We start from the raw sequence: 24974 nt of genomic DNA on the forward strand, positions 1-24974 counted from the left end.
AAAACCCAAAAACACTATTTTTTTCACAATTTTATTCAACATGACAGCAAGTCATACTGTTGCTAGTCTGGCAGTGATTTATTCATTGAAGTAACAAAAGACATAATTTGTACATATCAATGTTTCTAGTTATGTTTCACATATATATAAATACATTTAGATAACTATTCATGATTCCGTGTTCCTTTCCTCAGTATCTTCCTCATCCATTCCGTCATTACTGTCAACCTCTCCTTCCCCTTCATCCTCAGCATCCATGTCAAATACCCTGACTCTACGACCACTGGAAAACATCTACAATATGAATAAAAAGTTCATTATCAAAAAACCAGTAGTCACATATCAAGGTAACACTATTATTGAGGAGTGAAATTAGTCAAAATTTTATGTTGTTGTACTCGTTTATTGCTGATATATATTACAGAAAGGCCAAAGTCCATTGACGATGAGAAGTAGTTCCTGTGTCAATTATACTTTGACAGTTTGTCAAAATATAGAATATTGTGCAATTTTCACTGTAAATTTTTTTCACAAGTGAGCTCAGAGACTGGGAACACCTTCTGTACTTTGCTAGTCAGACAGCATGATGGGTCAATGTTTGGTTTGCTGGCTGTAGTCATTGACACTGTTTTTGCTAAGGTTAGGGAACCCTGGTAACAGAAAGGGGGAACATGGTAAAACTGGCATAGTTTCCAATACAATGTACCATAATTTTGGTGGAGAATCGTGGTAAAATGACAGCGAACTGGCAGGTAGATTTGACCTACTTCCTGCTGTTTGATACCTTTTGTTACTACAACAGAGTGTTTTGAAATATGATTTTCAGGTTATTGGGAGGATGCTCAGAAAATATCAGATGATCTATTGCCCTTACTTCTTTGTTAAAGGAGAACACAGTGGTGTATTCAGTAAAATCCATCAACTACTAAGATCCTGGATAGACTACAGTGTAAAACATCTGTGAATTTAGGGGTACAAAGCGTGACAGTAAGATGACACACTTACCACACACGACACTCTTCGACTACCACTGACAGCAAAGAAACTAGCTTTCATGTTTTCAAGTCTTCTATACTGACTTACATAGGGACCTAGGTCAGTGCTCTTTCTGTAAAGGAGATCAAAAATAAATAAATGGGGAGGGTACGCAATACTGAACAATATCTGTTACTAAATGGAGAGGGTAGGAGATATTGAACAATTCTTGTGAAGGACATCAAAATAAATAAATGGGGAGGGTAATGGAGGAACTATCCAGTATTCATGTAAAAAGATCTTGTGTTTTGTGATACACGGTTTCTGTTAAAACATTCCCATACAGAACTAAATTTATTTATTTTCACTTACAAAACTGTAGTTGTACTGAGCTGTGGTTGGCAGGTTGATAGTGAGGTATAGGGTCTTTGTGTAGACTCTGTCAACGTACTAATTGGTAACTGTGCTAGCACTGAGAAGTTATCACCATCACTGCTATCTTCATGTAGTAATATAGACAATATTGTATCGTCATAAAACTGTACATCTAAGATCTTGTGTTGAGTACATCTGGAGAGAAAACATTACAGGAATGTTAACTTTTATTCTATACCAAGGAATTTCCTGCCTTCAGCCATGGGGAAAACAGGTTACAATAAATTGTGATATTGCATAGTTTGTAGGCTGCTTAATTGAATGTGCCACAAAACTGTGATTTTGTGGCGCCATGTAGCACAGGAAACTGGCCTAGCCCTGAATCATGTTAACTAGGATTGAGAAGTAAATATAAATGTCCTATAATAATGGCAATGACAGGTGAAAACATAAGTTTGCATATGTCTGTATATATTTGCATATTGGGAATAAAACACCTTGCCTTGTGTTTACAACTAGAGTTATAAAGTCTAGTGACCCTTTGAATAGAGGTGAATGACTGGTAAACCTTGACAATTAATATATTGTAGATGGTGAGCTAGTTTTTACTTGATATTGAACCAGTCAGCTTTCTGCAATAAGAATTCTGCCATCTCTGAAAAAAATAGGTGACTTTATCTTGAGTGTGGCATCATTTATGAGTTGATAGAGTTTAAAATTATTCACCATCTGATTATTTTCAACTTACCTAAATGGGATGCTATCGTTAGCAGACACTTCACCAAGAGTACCAAAATGAACTTGTAATACAACTGGAGTACTGAAACAAAGAAATAAATACTATAAATACGTCATGTATGGTACATTATAAACTAGACTGATTAATGCACTCAAAAATACTTATTTCACACAAAAACACAAATTACAACAAATAATCTCGCCATGATTTTTTCTACATGGAAGTAATATCACATCTAAAAACAGAATTTTCATTGGTTTGCACCATGCTAGTCTATTTAGACTTGATGTAATAGTAACAGCGCCCTCATTCAGATTATAAGTGTACACAGCCATACCTGTTAACTTCTCCTGACTTTTTAATGATGTACATTTCTTCTGAGGCAGTCTTCTTTGTGGTGAGGATTGAGTACAATACGCCACTATCTTCCAATGTCTGTCTGTAGAACAAAAAAATACGGTGATGTCACTGCTACCAACCATCACTGCATACAATCTCAGACCACCAAACAACAACAACAACAACAACAACATCAACAACTCTGTGTACAATGCACCACTACCTTCTAATGTCTGTCTATAGAACAAAAAGATGAGGTGATGTCACTGACTCCTAACATTCTACAAATGCTGGAGGATGTTAAAGTCTTCATACTCTTACACTGAGTGAGTTCTACGTGTATATTATATCTGGCAGCTGAAACGAAAGCTATGCACTGGGCTGTGTCATTTGTACAGGCAAAAAATTAAGATCACAATGGTCTGATATATGACATTGTATATCTAGATATACATGTACCAGTAACATAGTGGAAATAATTTCATTATTATAACAATGCAAAGGTTGTCATTCAAGTGTTCAAAAACAAAGAATATGTCTACTCATCTAAATATTTTTTTATGATTTCATACACATACTATGCCGGTGCAAGATATCATACTCCAATAATAATAATGTTAATAATGTCGTCTTTCATAAGTGCAGTCCCACTTTGTGCTCAAAGCACTTTACAATTATTACCCCTGGCAGGGCTCTATAGTGGTACAATGTCCCTTTATGCATCCTAAATTCCCTAGTGAGCATACAATCCATTGCAGCCTCTATAAGTGCATAAGATTAAAGCATTCACATTGCAACCGATATCCTACTAGGTCCCCACTTATACAGCTGGGTTGACTGGGGCACAATCATGGGTCAAATCTTGCCTAAGGACTTTAGCCATTCAGAAACAATGTGGCTCATACCTGCAACCTGCAGATTCCAAGCCAGCCACTCTAACCATTCAACAATCATGACACCAATGTCAAACATAAACTACATTTATGGATGTACAAACCACACTGCATAATGAACAAAAGTTATAACAATATCAAATTAGACATTTTTGTCACTATTACAGTGTATATTTTGCCAGTTCCCCTATTTTATCAACTTACTGTGTAATGGCCACAGGTAATATTTTCTTGTCGTCATGGTGACCAACTGTTTGATACAAATGATGTGATATTCCTTGTTTCACTAAGCCTTCTCCAATCACTGTCTGCAAAAAGAAAAATATCTTGTCAACTTTGGAATGATCAAAACATATCAAAAGCAGGAATTCTCCCAATGATAATGTGACTTGCTGTTGATTAATACATGCTAGAACCTACATTATAATTGCTCAGTGTGCTATATATATTAGTCATATATTAAAGGATTCTTTTGTCTGTTTCATTTCATATTTCAATTTACTTATAAACTCTTATGAGAAATACCACTTTGTGAAAATCAACCAAATTTCAATGCCATGTATCATCTCAATGACAGAAACAACCCAGATAGGGAATGTTTATATTTTGGTGATCATATGCCAGTGAGTCGCCACAAGTTCTTCACCTCCAAAACATGATACAGCCAGTCATATGCAAAACAGGGTGCCAGGAACCAGGAGTCATGCGTTTAACAGATTTAAGAGATATAATTGCTGGCTTTCTGGTTCAGATATACATTGTATAAGTGGACGTCACTTCTGGGCTTTTCTTTATTACTTTGAAATAACATTTCCATCATGAAGTAATGGAAAAACTCTTTTCAGTCCAATTACAGTACTCAACAAAAACCAGTTGTTGTAAACGGAAACAGATCTTTTGACCTGTATAATTGTGTGTTATTTAAAGTGGCCATATGGATGAGGATTGGGGTATTTATTTTGTATTTTTAATTTATTAAACAATTTTATCATGGCTTCCTACTAGAAAAATCAATGTGAAACAACATATGCCAAGTTCTTGGTTGTAACTTAATAAATTACAAAGATTAATGAATGTGTAAAATACATACAATAACAAACATTTTACACATTTTTTTAGCTTTTTGCAATGTATTGAGTAACAAACACAGTCTTGGCCAATGTTGTTTCACATTGATTTTTCTAGTAGGAAGCCATGATAATATAGTTTCATAAATGAACAATACAAAATAAATACCAAAATTTCATCCACACATGGCCACTTTAATAGAATGAAGACTACAATCCAACCATTTGACTTACTGCTGGCTTAGAGAGAACCAAGTTCACTTCCTTCTCAACATCACCAAACAGCTGGTACAGAGATTTGTTTGGATGGTGTTGATATAGTAGTTTACTATCACGTAGATTAGGACACGATTCTACAAACTGCTGCCATGGGTTGTCTAATATCTCTGGTAAGTAAGATAATTCTTCCTTCTTCAAATACTGACCAACTCGTTCCAAATTAAAACCAGAACCTTTATCAATCGAGTCTTTATCCTGAAATGAACAACAGCAACTAATCTAAGAATATATTCATCTCAAATTACCTGTTTTGTCACCTGTTTCCATGGTACCACAGTATGGTTGGACTCAATTATACTAATTTACTAAAATATGGACTCATTAAAAATAGTGTCAATGACATTGTAGCACTCTACTGATTATAGGTAAATTTATTTACACACCCTGAGTAACACTCCTACTAAATATACAAGCCATTAGTCAAGCAGTTCTCAAGTTTAAATCCTTTATCATAAACATATACCATGACAGACAGACAGACAGACAGACACACACACAGGCAGACAGATAGATAGACAGACAGACAGACAGACAGATAAACAAACAAACAGACAGACAGTTTACCATGCATATATCACTAAACCATAACTTCAGATATGATATATATCATTATAAAAAAATATTTGTTATGAGAATAAAAGAAAAGTTAAAAAGTTAAGTTTTAAAAGTTAGTGTTTACTTCATGTTGGTTACACAATTTTTACAAGTTATAATGTTATAATGTTGACAAACACAAGCAAGCCAATTCATCTAACCGCCAAACTTCTGTGTATTGAAGTAATTTTTGAATTGGTGTCAAAATGTCATGAAGTCTAGTCATGAGACAAGACAGAGCAAATTTAGAAAGTGTTATAATAGCAATAATGACATAGTTAGTAATCAGAGTTTTTTCATACTTCATCTCATTCCCACCACAAGTTGCTGAACTGGGCTGTGATCAACTTACACTGTGTAAATTTTCCTTCAGGAAATCTGCCACAAAAGTTATATCCTTTTGAGTCATCTGAAAGCAAATAATAATAACAATCACTCTTTAATATACTTGTATATATATTTGCTGACTGGAATGATGAAATGTGTAAATATAAGTCATGTACTTATTATTGGTCAGAACTCCACCTTTTTAAGCAAAATATTGTTTTCTGACAGAACAAACATTTTGAGTATCCAAACAATCTTTTATTGATCTACCACATTTACTCATTTCACTTATTTTAATGTCTGCAACTTTCACATGACTTAAGTTGCGCGATTTATACAGTGACACGCAACGAGAACGTGTAGATTGTTGAAAACTAGTCAGCTGTGTAAGGATTCATACTCAAACTGCAGGTGTGACAGGTAACAGAGTTCCATTTTCTACCAACAAACAATCCAGAGATATTTTAGAAGGGTGTAACAAAATAAAGTACACAAGGATTCCTTAGAATTTGAAGACTGTGGAGTTAGTGTGACTTACTTTACTTATTTCAGGTGGAATGGTTTCTTCAGACAATCTAAGAATAACTACATAAATCCATCGAAAGAATGCTTTGAAGTTTTGTAGACTTATTTCTATCACCCTAAATGAGGATATGAAAGGAGTGCAATGAATGTCACAAATATCATAATACAACATATTCATATCACAACTTCTATGGCTGTCTTTATTCACTAGGATGTATTTTGTTCTATTAACTAAACTTTAACATCAAACTTAATTCCTGTCAGGGTCAAATTTCAATGAGCTCCTCTCTTGAGACTCAATCCACTGAGATCTCTGTTTAATACCATGGTGTACACCAATGGAAATTTCAAATCCCTACGCAACTACCCTTACAATTTGGGGGCAAATCAGCATCAATATAGTATGATAGAAGGTATGAAGAATGCACAAAAGAGCAGTTTGGCAACCAAAATTGTGGTGTTGGAAAAATGATTTGGTACCCAACAATTAGGTCATTTTTTATGCATATTCAAATATCTGGTGAGAAATGTACCAATGACTAGACATATTTTGAGATGATTCAACATGTTTTAGTTTTTGGTACGCAATAAGAATATTTCAATATAAAACTAAAGTAACCACAAAGAACCATAAAGTTACAGACTTTGTTCTTTTCAGGGAGAGATGTAAAACAAAATATACTTACTGTAGTAACTCGTTGGCTTTCAATATAAATGAACCCACAGTTGTCATTGCACCTAGATATACAAACAACAGAGTACATATAATATCAAATTTGGGCAGTGCTTTGGTATTTACTTGTTAAGGTTTGGAAGTGTTTTGAAAAGTCTCACTGAGGTTCCTTGGGCACATTCTCTGAATATTAGATGAAGAGCTGACTAGAAGGTAAGCCCTTTATGAATATCCACATGGCAGAAGGAGACCAGGACCTCAATGTACATCATATCTCACATACATACAGTTTACTTGGGGATTTTGAGGGCATTTTGCAAGTAGATCAGATTACTGAACTTGCCAATGATCACAGTGTTTGGAGAAAACTTGTGGTCAATTGCTCTGTCATCAAGGGATGATAATGAATGAGTTTATCTATTTATATGTGTACTACTTTCTATCTACACTAATCTGAATCTCCACTTTATTACTGTACTTCATCACATTGATAAAACATAGAACTAATATGTTCTTGTACCATGACCAGGGGTTCTAATTACTTATAAGTAACGTTTCAGCTTTTCAGGTCAACAGGCTTTGTCAAACTCTCTGTTGGCTAACTTTAGTACTAGGTGACATAGTGGCAATGACATGATCATTGAAATGGTGTAATTGGCATGTCCTGTACTTGCTCTTGCAAGTGTGTATATTAATGTTTTAACCTTGTAACAACCCTAACTTGATGTAGACATTCATGTAATTCTATTGAAATAAAAGACTGATCGAACTCTGAACTGTGTTAAACTTTACATACCTTCAATTTGTGCTGGAGACAGGCCTATAACACCATATTTATCATACCATAGTGACATTCCTTTAACCTCACTTAAATGATATAGAAGTGCTTTACCAATGCTGTGAGAGGAATCAACCAAAATTTTCAAACACGGAATTTCACAAAATTTTTCTTCATAGTAATCACAAAGTGTTATCCTCAAATACTTTGCTAACACTATTTATGTTGTTTTTGATGTCACAAAGGAAATAGTTTGATGACAAGTTTTAGATTTTGATACTTTTACAAGTCACGTTAATTATACTAGTTTGAACAGAACACATGGGATGTCTAACTTAAATGTTTACATTATGAAAAAGTGTGCCTATATCATTGGTTAGGCAGTACTCATAATATCAGTCAAAGCCTTCAGAAACACCATTATTACTTCACACTTTCTCAAATTAAGTTTGCCCAGGTATGGTATATTCCCTAATATTTTTCTTATTAATTTGGAAAATACTCCTGACTCATCTTTGACTTGTAATGACAAGGACTTTACATCATTTGTATTTCCTACTATATAACTGGAATAATACCTAAGTCTCTGCTTACCTGTGTATATGTTTGATGACAAGTTTTTGGATATTGGTGTATGATGATTCCACTGACTGTCCCATCTTTTTTAAACCTTTCTCAGTAAGTTCATGTACAAGGAATGATTGGAGTTCAGGACTACATTTACCCCACATTAACAATTGTAGGAAATCATCACTCACTGTACCAGCTGTACACTTGGTCTGAAAATTAATGTATGATTTATGTGAGTAAAATAGTCTGATAGTACTCTTGATAGAGGTACATAAGCTTTCAGTGACATATAGCCTTGTCTCTCAGATATCACGAAATGACTTTATCTATCAGCATTTAATCTCAACATGAATATGCCTAACAACTGCACGATTTCTGGAAACTGAATAATACTGCTGTCATTCTCAATACAATGGTTGACAAGGCCAGATAAATGAAGTGGTACTATACTAAGCTGAACTGCTTGGGTTTGGTACATTGTAACCTGTTTCTCACAAACACATTGGGTGACATGAAGAAGGTTTCTTGAGGAAGTCTTTGTTCTAAGTGAAGCATGTACTCTACTGAAAATATCAGTTTTGGGGACAAGAAAGAGGGTTCACTGCAAAGAGTTCATTATAAAGCAGTTAGAGTGTAACAAAGTGAAATAGAGTGTTATGAACTTCTACAAATAAATCACATAAGTTCATGGTCGTTACCATTCTTCAGTTATACCGTTTCAGATCAAGTTGCAATTTTGTATTCTTTATTTGGTATTTTCTGTGGCAATATTTCTTCCTATCATGAATTGTACTCATTAGTCATTTAGTTGTTATTTATTCACATGTGCAGTCTGATTATGATATTTCACCACTATTCCATAACACTCTGTCATGATGGATAGAAATTAGACCAGTTAAAATCTGTGTGTGTGTGTTCTTTCTTATTTCTCCAGTGATTGTGGTTCTCCCCCCATCCTCTACTTTAGAAAAACCTGGCTTTCGTGACACACACTCACCTCTGCATACTTGGCAAGTTTGGATTCCATTTCTAATAAAATATCTTCATATGCTTCAGACATGGCTTTTAAAGTGTTATTTAAATACTAAAAGAAATACAAATAAAATATTTCAGCGTGATACCATTTTTGTGAGTAAATGCAATCTGGTGATGTGACATAATAAATACATCATACAATACTACTTCATTGTACTGATACTACAGTGCGTGATTAATAGTGCAAATGAAATAAAGTATGTGAAGACCACAAATTTGCCTGATTTGTCTTTGTAAACATGGAAAACACTTGCCAGAATGACAAAATAATAATAATTTTTGGAAAGGGTGTCAACACTCTTCTTCTTTCTTTACATACAAGATTAAAAGAACATACACATTTTTAAGAGTACCATGCCCTATTTGCACCATTAATACTATATATCTTCTAAAACATTTCCCTCTTTCTAATTGTTGGTACTTATCTTCAAATATTGGCCACATCAACAATCAGTTTACCATTACATTCCTAGACATAGCATCCCATATTACCTCATTCAGTAACTCCCCACGACTTACCCCAATCAGTGTTGTTATTGTCCCATACTTCAATGCAAACAATGCTATCTCTTGGTGTCTTGAAGCAAGCAGTGGAGTACCATACTAGAAGTGTACGACAAGTTCATAAAACTTTAATAATTACAAACGCTGGTATTTTTTATCGTTTACAATTGTAAATTTCAATACTTGAAGCACAGGAAAACGTTTGACATCAATTCTACAAACTTTCATGCAAACACATTTGTAAAGAGATCACATTGAACACCATGTAATACCATATTTTCATACAATTCCCTGTGACTGCTTTACATAAAATGACATGTGAAATCCATGTGGAAATCATCTTAAACAGACTCGTAATATTCTCTTGTCACATCACTGAACATAACATCCAAACAAAATGGACAACTTTAGTTCTTCCGACTCTGAGAAAAATACATTCTTTTAAAAGCAAACATTACTTTGAAATTGAAATAAACATAAACACTTACAATGACAAAATTGACATCATGTTTATTTTCACCATCACCACTAGTGGACAGATCATTACATTCCTCAATCACCAAGTGTAGGGACTTCAAATCTCGGCTCAGTGAGCCAGCAAGCACTTGGGATATCTGAATTGGAAAATATTAAAGTACATCAACTTGTAAAAAGAATGCTATGATTGTCCTCCTTGTGAAACTTTCTCACTCGTGGATACACACAAAGACAAATACACAGTGGTTACAAGACAAATTTTAAATGTCATGTCAATGTCACAGACAAAAGTGACCACTTGAAATAGTATGTAACAGAAGTAATATCAAGAAATTCAGTCATTACTAAAGAATAATTTCAAGAACATCTTCTGTACTTAATATGTGTGCTTTGTATTTCATCTTGTCAGTTTGTTAGTGATAGGAGAGGGGAGCAGGGGAGCTATATTTAAATTTATTTCACTTTTCATTACTTTCTATACACACACCAGTACACAATGAGATTCTCTTTCATTTTAACTGTTTCCTTGGTAGTATGGGTAATGGGAGGGGGGGAGCTATACGCCAGACAACTTCACTTTTATGTTCAGGAGATTGTTGTTATCTATATTTCCTATGTATCATACCTTATTAGTAGTTGATATTAACATACATATGGAATATAATGAACAATGTAATGCATTCATCAAAGATGAATTCTCACCTTTGTTGTTGTACCGGTAGTTTTAGATAGGTCAATGACTGCAACAGGACAGATTCCAAATGCTAATAAGTGAAGTTCATTCCCATTGCAACCAACAACTAGGATGTTTAGTCTGTCAGGAGAAACATACAGTTAGTTATAAATCAAAGGAGAAAAAGCTACATATATGACATCATACAGCTAGCATGGGAGATAGTATTAATTTCACGGGTACTGAAGATAAATAAACCTATAAAGTAGTATTAACGACACAGTAAGACATTTTTTTACAAACTACTTAAGCTTTTGACCACATGTTTTCTATTATTTGAAAAGAAGCAGAACAAATACTGTGCTTTAATACAAGAATGGTTCATTGAAAAAGAATGCATATGAACATCACAACAGGCCAAATAATTTTTTTTTCAATGTCTGCATGTGATGCTTTTCCTAAACGTTACAAACTGGTTTATAGTTCCACATCCCCAAATCAACATTTTAGTATTAATTTACCTTTCCTGACCATCAAGTTTTTTGGCATCTTCAGCATTTTCTTCTTTGTAAATTTTGGATAAAGTGCTGTAACTGTAGAGAAAATCATAAATAACATAATAAATTGTTCATATGACACATTACCTTAGCTTTTACTGGGTATTCATTTGAGTACAAGTCCATACTGATGTATAATATTTGTGATGGTAACTTGTGGCTGCTTTAACAACATTTAACATGATTCAAGTTTGCTCAATGTTGTTCTGATAAGTATACCAAAGTCCTTGCAAGAAACTAAGCCAGACAGCCAAATGTAGAACAAGTTTCATTCAATGTATTATTTGCTTTCACAATCAAAGTTATGTTAATGTATCATCATATTCTGACTGATAATTTTCATTGCAGTCAAAGGAAAGTTAACTTACAAGAATTTCTATCAAAATACTACTATGAGATAAAACCTACCTTTTAGATGGAGCTGGGAATTTTGGAAGGTAGACACCAGCTGAATCTTCTACCTTTAACTTCACAGAATCACCAACAAGTTTTTCAGAGACGTCAATCCACTGCATACAGGAGATTGAAGTAGTCATGGTGGATGTATGAAGAACTTCTGCATTTTCAACATCAACTACTAATAACCGACCACTACCATAACCAACTGCTAATACTACAAAACACCATATAACAGTTGTTAGACATTGATAATGTTCAAATGATATAAATTGTCTTGAGGTTGTCTTTTCAATGCAAGAATACTGTACACTGTGTTTCATCTTGTATTGCCTCTTTATCAAGTGCAGCTGGTGTTGATTTGGTGGTATAACGTTGGCAAATATTTCTAGGGCAAATTTTATAAATTGGACAGATGTGAAATTTTGTAACTTTTATTTCCATACTTCTATAACACAGTTCTTACCTTTGCCATCTGGCCTCCATGCCAAGGCAGTGACTTTCTTGCTTGTTTCACTGGCTGGTACAGGCAGAACCCAGACCCTTTGCCATGATAATCTATGAAGTAACACCTATGGAAAAAGTAACATTGTTTATGTTGATACAAACTCTGGTAAAGGCAAATAGGTATAGTATAAATGTGATTTTGAAATCAAAAACTTAGAAATATTATGATTCTGATTGTTTGGCTTAAAGTGATACATTATTTTGATGAAATTAATTACAATCTGCAACCACACAACTTATACATTGTGAAAACATTCATTATTTACCACCATCAATCCGTAAGTGCCTGCTGTAGCACAAACGGCAGCATGGAGTGTTTTGTTTTTGTTTTTTTTTGTTTTTGTTTGTTGTTTTTTTTGGGGGGGGTTTTGTTTTTGTTTTTGTTTTGTTTTGTTTGTTTGTTTTTTTTTGGGGGGGGGGGGTGTCCCAGTACTAGAGATCCAGAAAGTAAATATATCCATTATCAAAGTGATCAAGATATGTTGTAAATTTTCCCAAAACATGTTTCTGTAAGTGTGAAGGATATCCAACATTCTGTCTTCTTTTAGTGGTCTGAGATTCTGTGCACAAACTTGAAGGACTCTGTACACTAAGTCCATTCAATATAGTCCATAAATCTTCAGCCAATTGTTATGTTTCAATCTACTCAGCATATTAAAGGAAATCATTTTTCATGTCATCAGAATTTGTTAATTCTTATACAATGCACATGTACCATCATCATCATCATCTTCATCATCATCATCATCATCATGTGGAGGTTTTGTTTTTATTTTATTATCGTATTATAATACAAATCCTATTACCAGTATTTCTTTTTGGTTGTTCACTGTGTTGGTTTGTTATCCTTTGAAAATCATTTATCCATTCATTCATTACTGAATATATGAGATCAATCAGTGATTATAATAATTATAGTGAGTAAAATTATACCATTTTCAATTCTTACCTCCCCATGTACATTTGCTAGGGCGATAAGATCCATCCGTGGTGACCATAACATCCGCACTACCTCTGCAGAGAGATGTTTCTCCTCCAATTGTCGGAAAGAGCACTGCATTTTGTGGGTTCTCTGAGTCTAGTCTGCTGGTATGGTACTCCGCCTACAATATCTGACTGTCCTACGTTCTGCTATATATAAAGTGCGATGTTTACAAGTTGAAAGTCATGTCGCATGCCAGTCAACCAAATTCTGGGATGTTCATCACTTTAGAAATAAAATGAAAACGTAGCCTCTGTTATTGTCGCTTATACTCATGAATACATAATTATTCAACAAAACTTTTGTGTAAAATATATTCATATATAAGAATATGACAAGTAATTAACTCACCACCTCACTCTGCCTCGAACTACTCGCACAAATATAGCGCCATCTTGAAACTCTTGAAAGCGAGGCTTACGATCTAACCAACCAGATGCCGTGATGGATTTCTTGGAGAGCCAATCACATTTTGTTTTACTTCAATCAGTGAGTTCACCAGTCAGTTTTGAATTTCGGTGCGTGAGCTTTGCCAAAATCACTGCCAGTTGTCGATATCATAGACTAATCATAGACTAATGTGAATCTTCGTAAACTTTTTCGACACAAGATTTTCATCCAAGGTAGGTTACGTGTTTGCAAGCGAGAAGTATCAATATTTGTAATTGAAATTTGGACCTTAAAAAGTCGAAAATGTCCAATGGTGCGAAGCCGCATGCAAATGTTTTGATCAAGGAATGCCATTGTCAAGCGATTTTAAGCTTCATTCGTGTTATTAGTTATCGATATGTATGGTTTGCAAACTAGAGTCTAGGGAACTCATTTGGAAATGTATATTTTGTAATTTCATAGGGGTTTTCAATCGAAATGTTAGCATTATACCGATGGGCACCGGGGGAGGGATGTTCAATAAACAGCCGACTCGTCTGGATCAACACAAGTCACAAGACAGACAATAAATGCAAATATAGGGCTTCGCTGAGGTTTGCGATGTCTGGGTCGGACAGTTCGTGGTGTATTACTACTTGTAGCACTAGCTAGCTTCAGTGTATAACATGTACAATGTACATATCAGTTTTGTTTGAATAAAACTTTTTGGAAGAAATGAAATAACTCACATGTAACAGAAAATATATGTTTTTGTCTCGGAGAATAACAACAGCATATGATAGTTTGTTATTGTAACTTTTTGTTGTTTTCATTTGTTACTTTCCATTAGGTTCATTTCTCTGCCTTAAATCTATGACAAAAAGATAATGCCAGGAAAGATATATGTTATAATAAATTGATTAATGTTTATCACCACAGGCACTCAAATCAATGTGTAGAAAAAAAATATGTAATTGTAATTGTATGTATTCATAAGATATTTTTTTTTGTAATCATACACATTGATTCGAGTGCCTGTGTTTATCGCAGTGTGCCATTTAAATTTTCCTGTACTAGTGGTGGCAGTTATACATATTCCTTTTTTTCTGTGAACAAATTATTTATCATAGTCATAATATTATGATGAAATTTTGCATCTAATTTTTAGGAGCAATACATTGTTAGGTATTATAACTGCTCATAATGTAACCATAATAAAGCACATCCACCAGATTTTAACAAAGATGGCAAATTTTTTTCAGTGCAATGATGGCAACAAGGGCAATATATTGCAACCCAAACTACTATCTGGAAGCGATGAAACATAAATATCCAGATGTTTTCATCGACTGGTGTTGTACAGAGTTGTCACATGTACTAGACTTCAAAGGAACTGATAGTATTGGAGATCTTCTCAAAGGAAACATTGAGGTTAAATATCCTAAAAATTCTATCAAAAAAGTAAGAGGACAGAAAAGGAAAGGTAAGAATTAATAGCTAACTTGTAATCTAAAAGTGATTCTCAGACGCAAAGACATGGGATTACATGTAGTTGTGATACTACTGCATCTTAACTGTAGGGGGGGGGGGGGTTACCTGGGTGATTTGAACTTGAAGGAGAAGCCTCCTGCAAGAGTCTGAGCAAAGTTCTGAGCAAAGTCCCTCTGACAGTAACACCAGGAAATATGTGGTCTGGCTAACCAAGACTTGAATACATATCATATGTGACAGATTGTTGACAATAGTTTATCTATGGATTGATACTACATTTCCCATAGTGCACCATTCAAGATGGTTCAGTTGCATGTAACACATTGTGTACAAATCCTCATTTATGTACTCTCTGTGACCTGTTAACATAACTAGAAACATGTGAGTGTTTTACAAATATTTGAAATTACAACTATCAACCCATGATGATATTGATAATGGATAGATCACAGGGATGGTTTTTGATTATTTAGTTACAGGTGGTGTTTTTGGTGCTACGCTAACAGCAGAAGGTTATTGCCAAGCAAAGCTACTTATTGAATATTTGAAAAGACGTAAGTATCATAATATACATGTATGTTTTTCAAAGCTGTGAAACATAAATAGTAAGTACAAGTGTTGATAGGACATGGAAAGACTGAAGTGTCTCAAAAAAGATAAAGTTCCTGGTCATATTTGGATTGAATTTTTAGAAGACTAGTTATGCCAGTGTGGTTCTGTAACATTTTTCTATTTATAAGTAAACATAAAACACACTTTGAAAAAACAAACAAACAATATAATGGTTATTTCATTGCAGATCTCCATGTTGAAGGAATATTCCGAATTCCAGGGAATGCTGAGAGACAGCGGAAGCTGAAAGAAAAGATCATCAGTGGTGCAATAATAGATTTAGATACTGACATCTTCACACCACATGATGTAGCATGTACATTAAAGGCATTTCTAGGAGAACTACCGGAACCACTGTTGTCAGACAGACAGTTTCAAGCACATGTACAGGCTGCAGGTATAGAATCACTTACTGTACAGTAATACTTAGGCTCACATCCATTTTGTAATTTTTCTGAGCAGAAATACATTTATGCAAAAGTAAACGTGTCCACTTATAATCTTTCTTTGTGCTTTTTTCGATTTTACATTGGCGTCTTTAGTTTCACTTTAATAATAATGTACCATAGCATTTGATGTCCACCTTAATCAGGATGCTGTGTACTCATTTGTTTATTCTCACAACATCTAAAATTGTTCTCATATTGAGCTGAAATTGAGACACTTGAGCAATGGGTTAAAGGTCACAGGATGATGATCATAATAACCTGACAAGAATTTCTGTTATATTATGATTCCATTGCAGGTTTGACATACAAGTTAGAGGACTACAATCCATCTGGTATGAGTGAAGACATCAAGCAGAAATGGAGAGAGAAAAGGAAGCAAGACCATATCATGGCATTGACATACTTGTTTTTGATGTTGAACACTTGCAGTTTCAAACTCCTCCAAGAGCTCTTAGATTTACTTCACTTAGCAGCCAAGCAACAGACTAATAATAAAATGACAGCGTTCAACCTTGGTGTCATGTTTGCACCACATGTACTATGGCCAAGATATGTAAGTATTGGTAGTTACACCTTACTTTGCACCACACACACTATTTTGACTAAAGAAATTACCTCTCAGATCTCGCTCATTTGCTAATGAGTTTCTCATTGTGATGTTAAGCTCTAACTATTTGTAAATGCAAACAAAATGGCATAAAAATCATTTCAACATTGTAGATATAAACAAAATGTATTACAAAAGTCAACTATATCTGGCATAGCATATTAACAATTACACCATTTCCCTGATTGCTGTTTTAGTTTACCACTGATGACGTACGAGATCAAGACTTTGTAAATAAACTGAATACTGGAGTAGAGTTTATGATCAAACATTCACAGAAAATTTGCAAGGTAAGAGTTCTCATTTTTGCTTTCTCTGGAATTCTTCCCTTACCACTGTATTTAGACAGAAAGATTTGTTGTTGTGTCCACTTATATACATAAGTGGAAATGACGATGGATCTTTTTACACTTTGCCACCATTAAATTGAACATTCCATGGTACTTGGTACTATACATATTTTATTGAAAGCTTTCCTCACAAATGTGAATAAGAGAACTTATAGATAGCAGCTTAATACCTATCAGTGAATGATTAATGACAATATCACCATAAATATTTTCATATTGTAATTTAACAAGTAATACATGTATTTGGGGTTGTCTGTGGGCAAGCTGTTAGCCTCATACAAATGGGTTTGAACCCACCCAGAGTCAGCTGGGTTTGATTTTAAAAAAAATTCCAGATCCATATGTATGAATGATAATGCTCAGTTTTGCCCTACCAAACAACACAAGTTTTCCACAGGTACTTTGGTTTCCTCCAGCTTTAACGCTAGAATACTTGAGTGCTGCATAAGTGGAAAGCATATTCGAATTTCTGAATTTATTTTTTTTTTCATTTTGAACATCAGTATTCAAAATTGAGGCATTTGCACGCTGAAATAAATGACTTAACATTTTCAACTCTTTGACAGGTTCCTCCATTCATTCTTGCCAAGTGTGAAACGTACCTGAAAAATGGAGGTTCACTTGAACACAACGTTGACACCCCAATGCAGAGTACAAAGACTAAAACAGACACACCAGATGGAGTAATCATCAGTGGGCCTCAGCACAGTAATATCTACGTTAAGAGTCGACATACCACAGAGGAAGCTCTGGGACATCTTTATGACGATATCAAACACATGGAACCAAGTGCCAAGAAACGAAAACTTATGAAAAATGTAAGTCACAGCATTGTGAATGTTACTTCATCATCAAATGCTACAATGTACAGTTCCTTTTTTTGATCAAAAGATTTCCAAACTGAGCAGACAAAAATACATGACACCAGTTTAACTGTTGTTTCACTATAGTTTGCCAAGAACTGTCACATGCCTGGTACCCCAACCAATGTCAGAGAAGGGTCAGCAAAGTATCTGAGGGAGAAGAAACATTCCAGAAGTAAATCATTTGGTGGTGTTATCAAGGTAGGTCATCTCACTGGTCTCTTTGTTACCTGAGTTTCACTCCTACTGAGTGAATACACTCCAATGTGTGTTTGTCTATGTTTAATATATTTTGTTTTTCAAATCAAACGATACAACCTGTTTTTGAGACTTATCTGAATGGAAACTTTAGAGTCTTACCACAAAGACAGCTAATTTTGGACATGTCCGGAACATGGTCAAATTTTGACATGTTCAGTGCAAAGGTGTCATGGATAATATTGTCAAAATCGCCAAAATGTGAAATGTGAAAATATCTGTGATGTGTACTGACTAAACTAAGACATTGCATTTTTTTGTTTCATTATGTTTTACTGTAATTTAAAGCCATACTAACATATATATATATATATATCTCTTTGGTAGAAGCATGTCTTAGGTAGTACAAATAAGAAACACAAGAAGACAGCAGTCCTTTCACCGACCAGTTCACACATGGTAAGCTAAGTAACATTGGATGTACTATTTTTACTGCTTATTGTTTGACACTGTCACAACTCTGTCTGATATTACATAAAGAGCTTCCAGTAATAACACTTATTTACCAAAAATAGTTTTTTTTTTATAAGTTTTGTTCTCTACACAGTATGAAACAATGCAGATAAATGCCAATGCTGTTTTAATATTGTTTCCTTTCGACATATATTGCACTCTGACTCGACATTTTGCTGTTGCACCTTGTGAGGTTACCTTATGATATATTCTTTACTCCAACAGTTTATAATGTGAAATTATTAACACTACTACCTCACTTGGTAACTCTACTAACATTACTCTCTGTCACTTCACAGCCAGAGGTAACAACTAGATCGGTAGTGAGTGATGACTCTGTAGCCTTTCGTCTACTGCCCTCTATGGGCAGTATTAGACCTGTAGCGAATGATGACTCTGTAGCCAATAGTCTACTGCCCTCTACCAGCAATGCTCTATCACTAAAACAAGCACGGTATATTAAACACAGACTAAATGCACAAAAACTAACAACTCCTACAACGATGTCCAATCAGGTAATGTAATGAACTAACAGGTTCTGTCAACAACTAATCAAAGGCAGTGATACAAACAAATAGATTCCAAATAACCAATGAAATGAGGGAACACATTTGCCTGTGTTACCAACTGGACACAGTGACAACAAACTGCACTGCACATAACTCATATTTCTGTCTATCTATCTTATTTATCTATCTATCAATAACAAACCACTACTATCACTAATATATTTGTTTTGTTACTACTATTTCCACTAACTTTTAATAAAAAGTCAAATATAAAGAAAACCCTGACTCACATATTTATGAGGTATATGTCAATACTTCCCTTGCACTCAGACTGCTTGGTTTTATTTAAAATACAAGCTGAACTGTATATTGTGATATTTGTTCCTGAGACATTCATCACTGTGGTTTGCTACATGTAATGTCAGTTCAACAGTATAAAGTAAGGTCTTGAAAGAAGCATCAAGGTACTACAAGTATTACATTAATGGAGAATAAACATCACACATTGAATATTGGATGGTGAAGACTTACTAATGCAGTGCACCCCTACACACACCAGGTGCATGTACATCAACAAAAGCAAACACTACCAACTAACTCATAGTTTCATGACAAAAAACAAATACCAGCGAATGACTTTGAGTCATTTTGAAATAATATTAAAGGGGCACAAGCTGAGTTTATATGCATTTTGGTGTAGTTTTTGCTGCATATTTAAAAGATACACACATTATTGTACTGACAGAAGTATACTTAACCACCACTTGTAATTGACTGAACTCAAACCTGGTATTAACATATAACCATAGTAGGTAATTTTGATACATATGATAAATTACATCATCGGACTGTAATCAACAGTTCTAACAACGTCAGAAGACAATCATAATGCTATACAAGACGTGCATTGAAATTAACATTATTCTAGAATATAATTTATACTTGAGTAAAAAAGAGTATAAACTCAGCTTGTGCCACTTTAACTACTCTTATTATTCAAGTGAATTTTTTTTGAAAGAGGTACAATACTATAGAAAGTCTTACCTGGTGGATATTACAAAACATAAATGTAACAATCACATTAATTCTCTAATATTCATTTTTTTTTCCAATCATTTTGACGCGCATGTTTTTTGCTTTATTTTTTTTACACTTTGTGTTTATCCAGACACCAACACAGCATGTCAGAGCATATAACAAAACTCCAGACTCAGTATCATCAACACCTTCTCACCACATCACTAAATGCAAACGTGATCCTTTACATCAGAGATTGTTTTCAACTGACATGCCATATGTTGATGCTACACCTAAACGATCACCAACCACTAGATCTATGTCTAGAGATACACCTAAAAATGGAAAGGTAACCAAACATATCATACATAATACTTCAGGTGAAATATCTTTTCTTATTGACTGTACGGGCAAATTGCAGCTCTCAAAAAAAGACATCAATAACTTGTACTCTGGTAGTTGAATATGATAACAATACATATCAATGACATCAGTTGCAACTGGTATCAACACGTTTGAACATTATTCTACACTTTCCTCACAACATGTCTCTAACTTGGCTTAATATACATTTGTATTTCAAAACCAGAAAAGGGAAATATCATGGAATAATAACTTATTATGTCATGAAAATCATGGGTATAAAGGTTTGCAGAGCTTGATATTAACCTCTTAAACAAGCATGTAATGATAAGACTTAGTACTTTTAGCATTGGAGAGGATTTTGATGTGTCCATACCACTGTGACAGGAGCAGATTTTCATTTGTATATAGGCTAGTACATGTACGTGGACATAACTAACCCCATAGGCAGACCAAGTGTTTTTGACACAAAATCTTTTTCATCAATATCTAGTTTTGAGATTCAGGACTGTGCACACTTGTAGTACACCATACAATGACAATTTACAAAACCACAACTACTGAAATGTAACCACATTATGCCAGGTTCATCATATTCTAAATGTTATTAAGCCAGCCTTACTTGTGATATTTACTTTGCCAAAAACTCAGAGAGGGTTTCACTACGAATTCAAACCTTTCAGCTAATGAGAATAATGCGCACACGCATGCTTTAAAAAATATATATATTTCAAATTTTAGCTGCACAATTTTGTATTTAATGCATTGCACAGCATTGCACTGATTGCTTGATAAAATGAAAAGATTATTTTCTTTTTAATATAATCAGTTGGTCATGTTTTTACAGTATGACATGACTTAGCCATAGGTAGTGGTTCATTAGACTGTCTATGATTTAGCAAAGTTGATCACTTTACATATGCTGACACAGCATTTTTACTTTCAAGGGTATCTCATCATGTTGTTTTATCTTGCAGGAAAACTGACCACACACTACCAAAGTAAGGACACTACCTGTAGCAGCTAGCTACACACAGTACAGACTTTTGTGGCCTGTAACTGAACATCAACATAATACTTCAGATTGATATTCTAGCTAAGTTACAACAAAGCTGTCATCTTCACACTACACAAGTTGATGGAATATCTGAGTCAGAATTGGGTTCCATGAAAGTAACATTTTCATGAGATAGACTCAGACTTTCTAGACCATGAATACAATGTATATATATGTGTATGGTCATCCTCCTGTATTACAATAAGTTGTACACAGCCAAACTACTTAAACCTTTTAGACAAACATTCTGGCATGACAATGCTGATATAATATACAAGTATTTCATTATTTGGTTTCTGAAATATACAATGTTTCACTTTGTAAATTAACCCTTCTTTGGAAGAAACCACAAAATGGTAGTTTTGTGTACAAGAGTCAACAGCTGATTGGCTTGTTCATCTTTTACTACTTCTCTTCATTCAGTCAACTAATAAGATACATCAGCCATTGCTTGCTGTTTGAAAAAAACTAACCATGCTAACTTCACTGCACTGCCAACACTTTCCTTTTTGAAAAATTTATGCAAATTTAGACGAAAAATGTATGCATGTTTCTAATACATGTATATCCTATAACCTGCACTTTGTAGAAATGGTAAATTTTAATATCTGGCTTTTTTACACTTTAACATTATTAAGATTAAAATCAGTATTGTCCATGAACCATTTTTTACAAGAAACATTCTTACTGCATGAATTTCAAATCAATTTCGTCAGAGGTGAAACTAATATATCATTCACTCTATTGGAATATTAGATGGCTTTTACGTCAAACTCACCCGACCAAAATACTGAACACTTTTAGCACATAAAATAAACTTATAATATACAAGATGCTTACATTTTTAGATTATAAAAGTGAACTTGTTAATTTCTGAAGACAGTGACATAATCCAGACGTGATATGTACTTAATATTTTCTCCAGTTTTTCAAATCCAAATATCAGCAAAGTAATTCAATACTACGGATATTCTTACAATTTACAAATTTTGTTTATTTTGTTTTCAATCAAAAACTGATCAGCAAACAAAATAATTTGCTGTGATATATTTAAGGTGCCATAAATGATTGTTATTGTACAAAAAGAAGCTCAAATGGTTGTTACTTAATAATAATTTGCTGTGTCCTGAATTCAATTTATGTCATTAACATTGCCCTCACATTGCTGTGTATATGTTGCAAATACACACATCACATGTAATCTGCATGTGATTCATACAGTTATAAGACATGTTGAAAGTGTACATAGTAAGATAAATCTTGACTTACAGCAGGAGAAACTGAGCTGTGCAGAATTGACAGAACAGGTACAATTGTTGCTTTTGTCTGTCTTTTGCAAAATGGTGATTTATATACATTGTAACACAATTGTAGCAAGTGTCAGTCTCTTGCAGTGGGTGATTTATATACAGTGTACCACAATTATTATTTATATATACATTGTACTTCAATTGTTGCAATGTCTGTCTCTTGCAGTTCAGACCAATCCATTCATTCATGAATGGTATATTCCACACACAGTGTACAATCGTGATGTGATGCATGATTTTGTTTCATTGTCCTTGTTTACTGACTCACCCTCTACAAGAAACAGACACATGCAACAATTGTATCCATTCCGTTGATTATGCACAGCTTAGTTTCTTCTGCTGTATTTCCACCTAAAGTTTGTCATACCTGTCACTCTTTGTAAATATTACATCAATACTTTGCTTGCAGTTTCTAGTATATATACCACATAACACCACAGCACAAGTTAGATGTATAGGGATTCATAGATAACACAGTGATATGGTAAAACAAAACTGTACAAAGTAGGAAAACCTTGACTAATTTCCTTATCAACTGTAATATCAGGGTTCATATGCACCTTGAATTTCTAAGGACTCCTGGATATTCAATTAAATGAACAATCAACATTACTGTTGTGAAGTGTTCATTAGATAGATGAGAAATGTATAATAAAAAGCAGGTGTGTTGACAAATGAAATCTATTTTTCTGATGAACACTCCTGGAAAATGACCAAAGTTGATTGATTACTCCTGGAAAATCCTGGAATGTTATTTCACTATGTGTATGACCCTAATTTACTCTATATCAAGATGTATATACATTTCACAGTATAGGACATATGAAAACAGGAAGCAGAGCTTTATCAATAGTACTTAAGGATAATAGTTGAACCTTAGTTTGGGTGTATTCCGGGCTATGTGGATACTTCATATAAAAAATTGTAATTTAATAGAACTTTGTGCTGATTTATAAAGAATTCCTTTAATACTTCTAATGTTTTTAACAGAATTAAAGTTAATATTTTACTTCTATATATACTGTGATTCGTTCCTTTCTTCCCTAAACCACCCATCATCACCACTGTGACCCCTCCCCTCCATCTATGAGTCTTTCATTTTCTGATATGCTTGACATCAACAAGCATTTGTTCTGCAAGACATATTACTCTCAAAATTATTTTCAAACTACCAGTACCCTTCCTTGTCTGTAAGGTACATTGTGACAGGGCACCCCCCATGCATCAGCCAACCCATTCTGAGTGCTAAATGATATACATGGCGTCTCAAGAATATGATCTGAATTACACTGTACAAGTGATATCCCTACATGTAAATCATATAATGATATGATAAGTTTTGTTTTGGGGGTTTCTCTCACTTTTTAGAAGACAAGTACAATTGTAGTCCTCTGAGTGAAGAGGTGTCAAAATTTGGATGTGGCAAGGATAAGACTATATGAACGCTTCAATAAAATATAAATTCTGTAAATGACAATGATCAAATGTTGTCCCCCTAATTATGAGCAATTATAACTTGCTTCTGGCCAAAAGTGTATTGTTTCTAATTAGGAGGCATAAATTTGCTCCTTTAAAAAATTTTGTCTTTGAATAAACTGAAGATCGATTTGTTCAACCGAGCACAAGCAGAAGTACTAGCACCAGCACAAGAACAGGTAATGTTTGTTGCCATAAGACCAATGTGCCTTCCATGCAGCTATCATCGACAGGAAGAAAACAGACTGGGAGAAGAATGACGAGTACTGCTCAAACCAACAGATACATACAGAATGCATAGACTACTACTTTACAGCTACTGGATGCCCTCATTTTCCCAACTTGATATTGTTTGTGTACAAACCCACGCTGGTGGCACAAGCTGAGTTTATAAGCTTTTTACTCTGCTGAAAATACTTGTAGGAAACTGTTAATGTCAATACATGTCTTCAATAACATCACAGCTGTCCTCTGGCATTGTTAGAACAGTTAATTGCATACTAGGGATTTCCATGACATTTTTTT

At 34.2% G+C, this 24974-nt stretch overlaps 2 protein-coding genes across 2 annotated transcripts; one reads left to right on the forward strand and one right to left on the reverse strand.

Annotated features, from left to right (window-relative positions):
* Positions 1-63: 63 nt before the first annotated feature.
* Positions 64-13661, reverse strand: LOC144446668 (anaphase-promoting complex subunit 4-like). Its single transcript, XM_078136486.1, has 21 exons — positions 13617-13661; positions 13233-13490; positions 12243-12348; positions 11789-11993; positions 11345-11416; positions 10853-10964; positions 10162-10287; positions 9689-9772; positions 9132-9218; positions 8159-8343; positions 7583-7683; positions 6800-6851; positions 6127-6229; positions 5614-5670; positions 4623-4862; positions 3526-3629; positions 2427-2528; positions 2099-2170; positions 1348-1545; positions 1006-1108; positions 64-294 (listed from the first exon to the last, which is right to left on the reverse strand). Exons 2-21 carry the CDS (start codon positions 13341-13343, stop codon positions 169-171), a joined length of 2346 nt encoding a protein of 781 aa, XP_077992612.1. The 5' UTR covers positions 13344-13490; positions 13617-13661; the 3' UTR covers positions 64-168.
* Positions 13662-14903: 1242 nt separating this feature from the next.
* On the forward strand, positions 14904-24709 carry LOC144446261 (rho GTPase-activating protein 19-like). Its single transcript, XM_078136013.1, has 11 exons — positions 14904-15117; positions 15599-15679; positions 15925-16134; positions 16483-16739; positions 16991-17083; positions 17710-17961; positions 18094-18207; positions 18592-18663; positions 19017-19232; positions 20395-20592; positions 24575-24709. The coding sequence occupies exons 1-11, from the start codon at positions 14904-14906 to the stop codon at positions 24707-24709; spliced, it is 1842 nt and encodes a 613-aa protein (XP_077992139.1).
* Positions 24710-24974: the final 265 nt, after the last annotated feature.

This window comes from Glandiceps talaboti, chromosome 15, assembly GCF_964340395.1.
Source record: "Glandiceps talaboti chromosome 15, keGlaTala1.1, whole genome shotgun sequence".
Lineage (NCBI taxonomy): Eukaryota > Metazoa > Hemichordata > Enteropneusta > Spengelidae > Glandiceps > Glandiceps talaboti.

Excerpts from the sequence above, each read along its gene's own strand:
- LOC144446261 (XM_078136013.1), top strand. The coding sequence starts at position 14,904 with ATGGCAACAAGGGCAATATATTGCAACCCAAACTACTATCTGGAAGCG. Across the intron at positions 18,664-19,016 it reads CACCGACCAGTTCACACATG|CCAGAGGTAACAACTAGATC; the intron begins GTAAGCTAAGTA and ends GTCACTTCACAG. Across the intron at positions 20,593-24,574 it reads ATACACCTAAAAATGGAAAG|ATCGATTTGTTCAACCGAGC; the intron begins GTAACCAAACAT and ends AATAAACTGAAG.
- LOC144446668 (XM_078136486.1), bottom strand. The coding sequence starts at position 13,343 with ATGCAGTGCTCTTTCCGACAATTGGAGGAGAAACATCTCTCTGCAGAG. Across the intron at positions 2,171-2,426 it reads AAGTCAGGAGAAGTTAACAG|TACTCCAGTTGTATTACAAG; the intron begins GTATGGCTGTGT and ends TCTTTGTTTCAG. Across the intron at positions 1,109-1,347 it reads CTCAGTACAACTACAGTTTT|AAAGAGCACTGACCTAGGTC; the intron begins GTAAGTGAAAAT and ends TCTCCTTTACAG.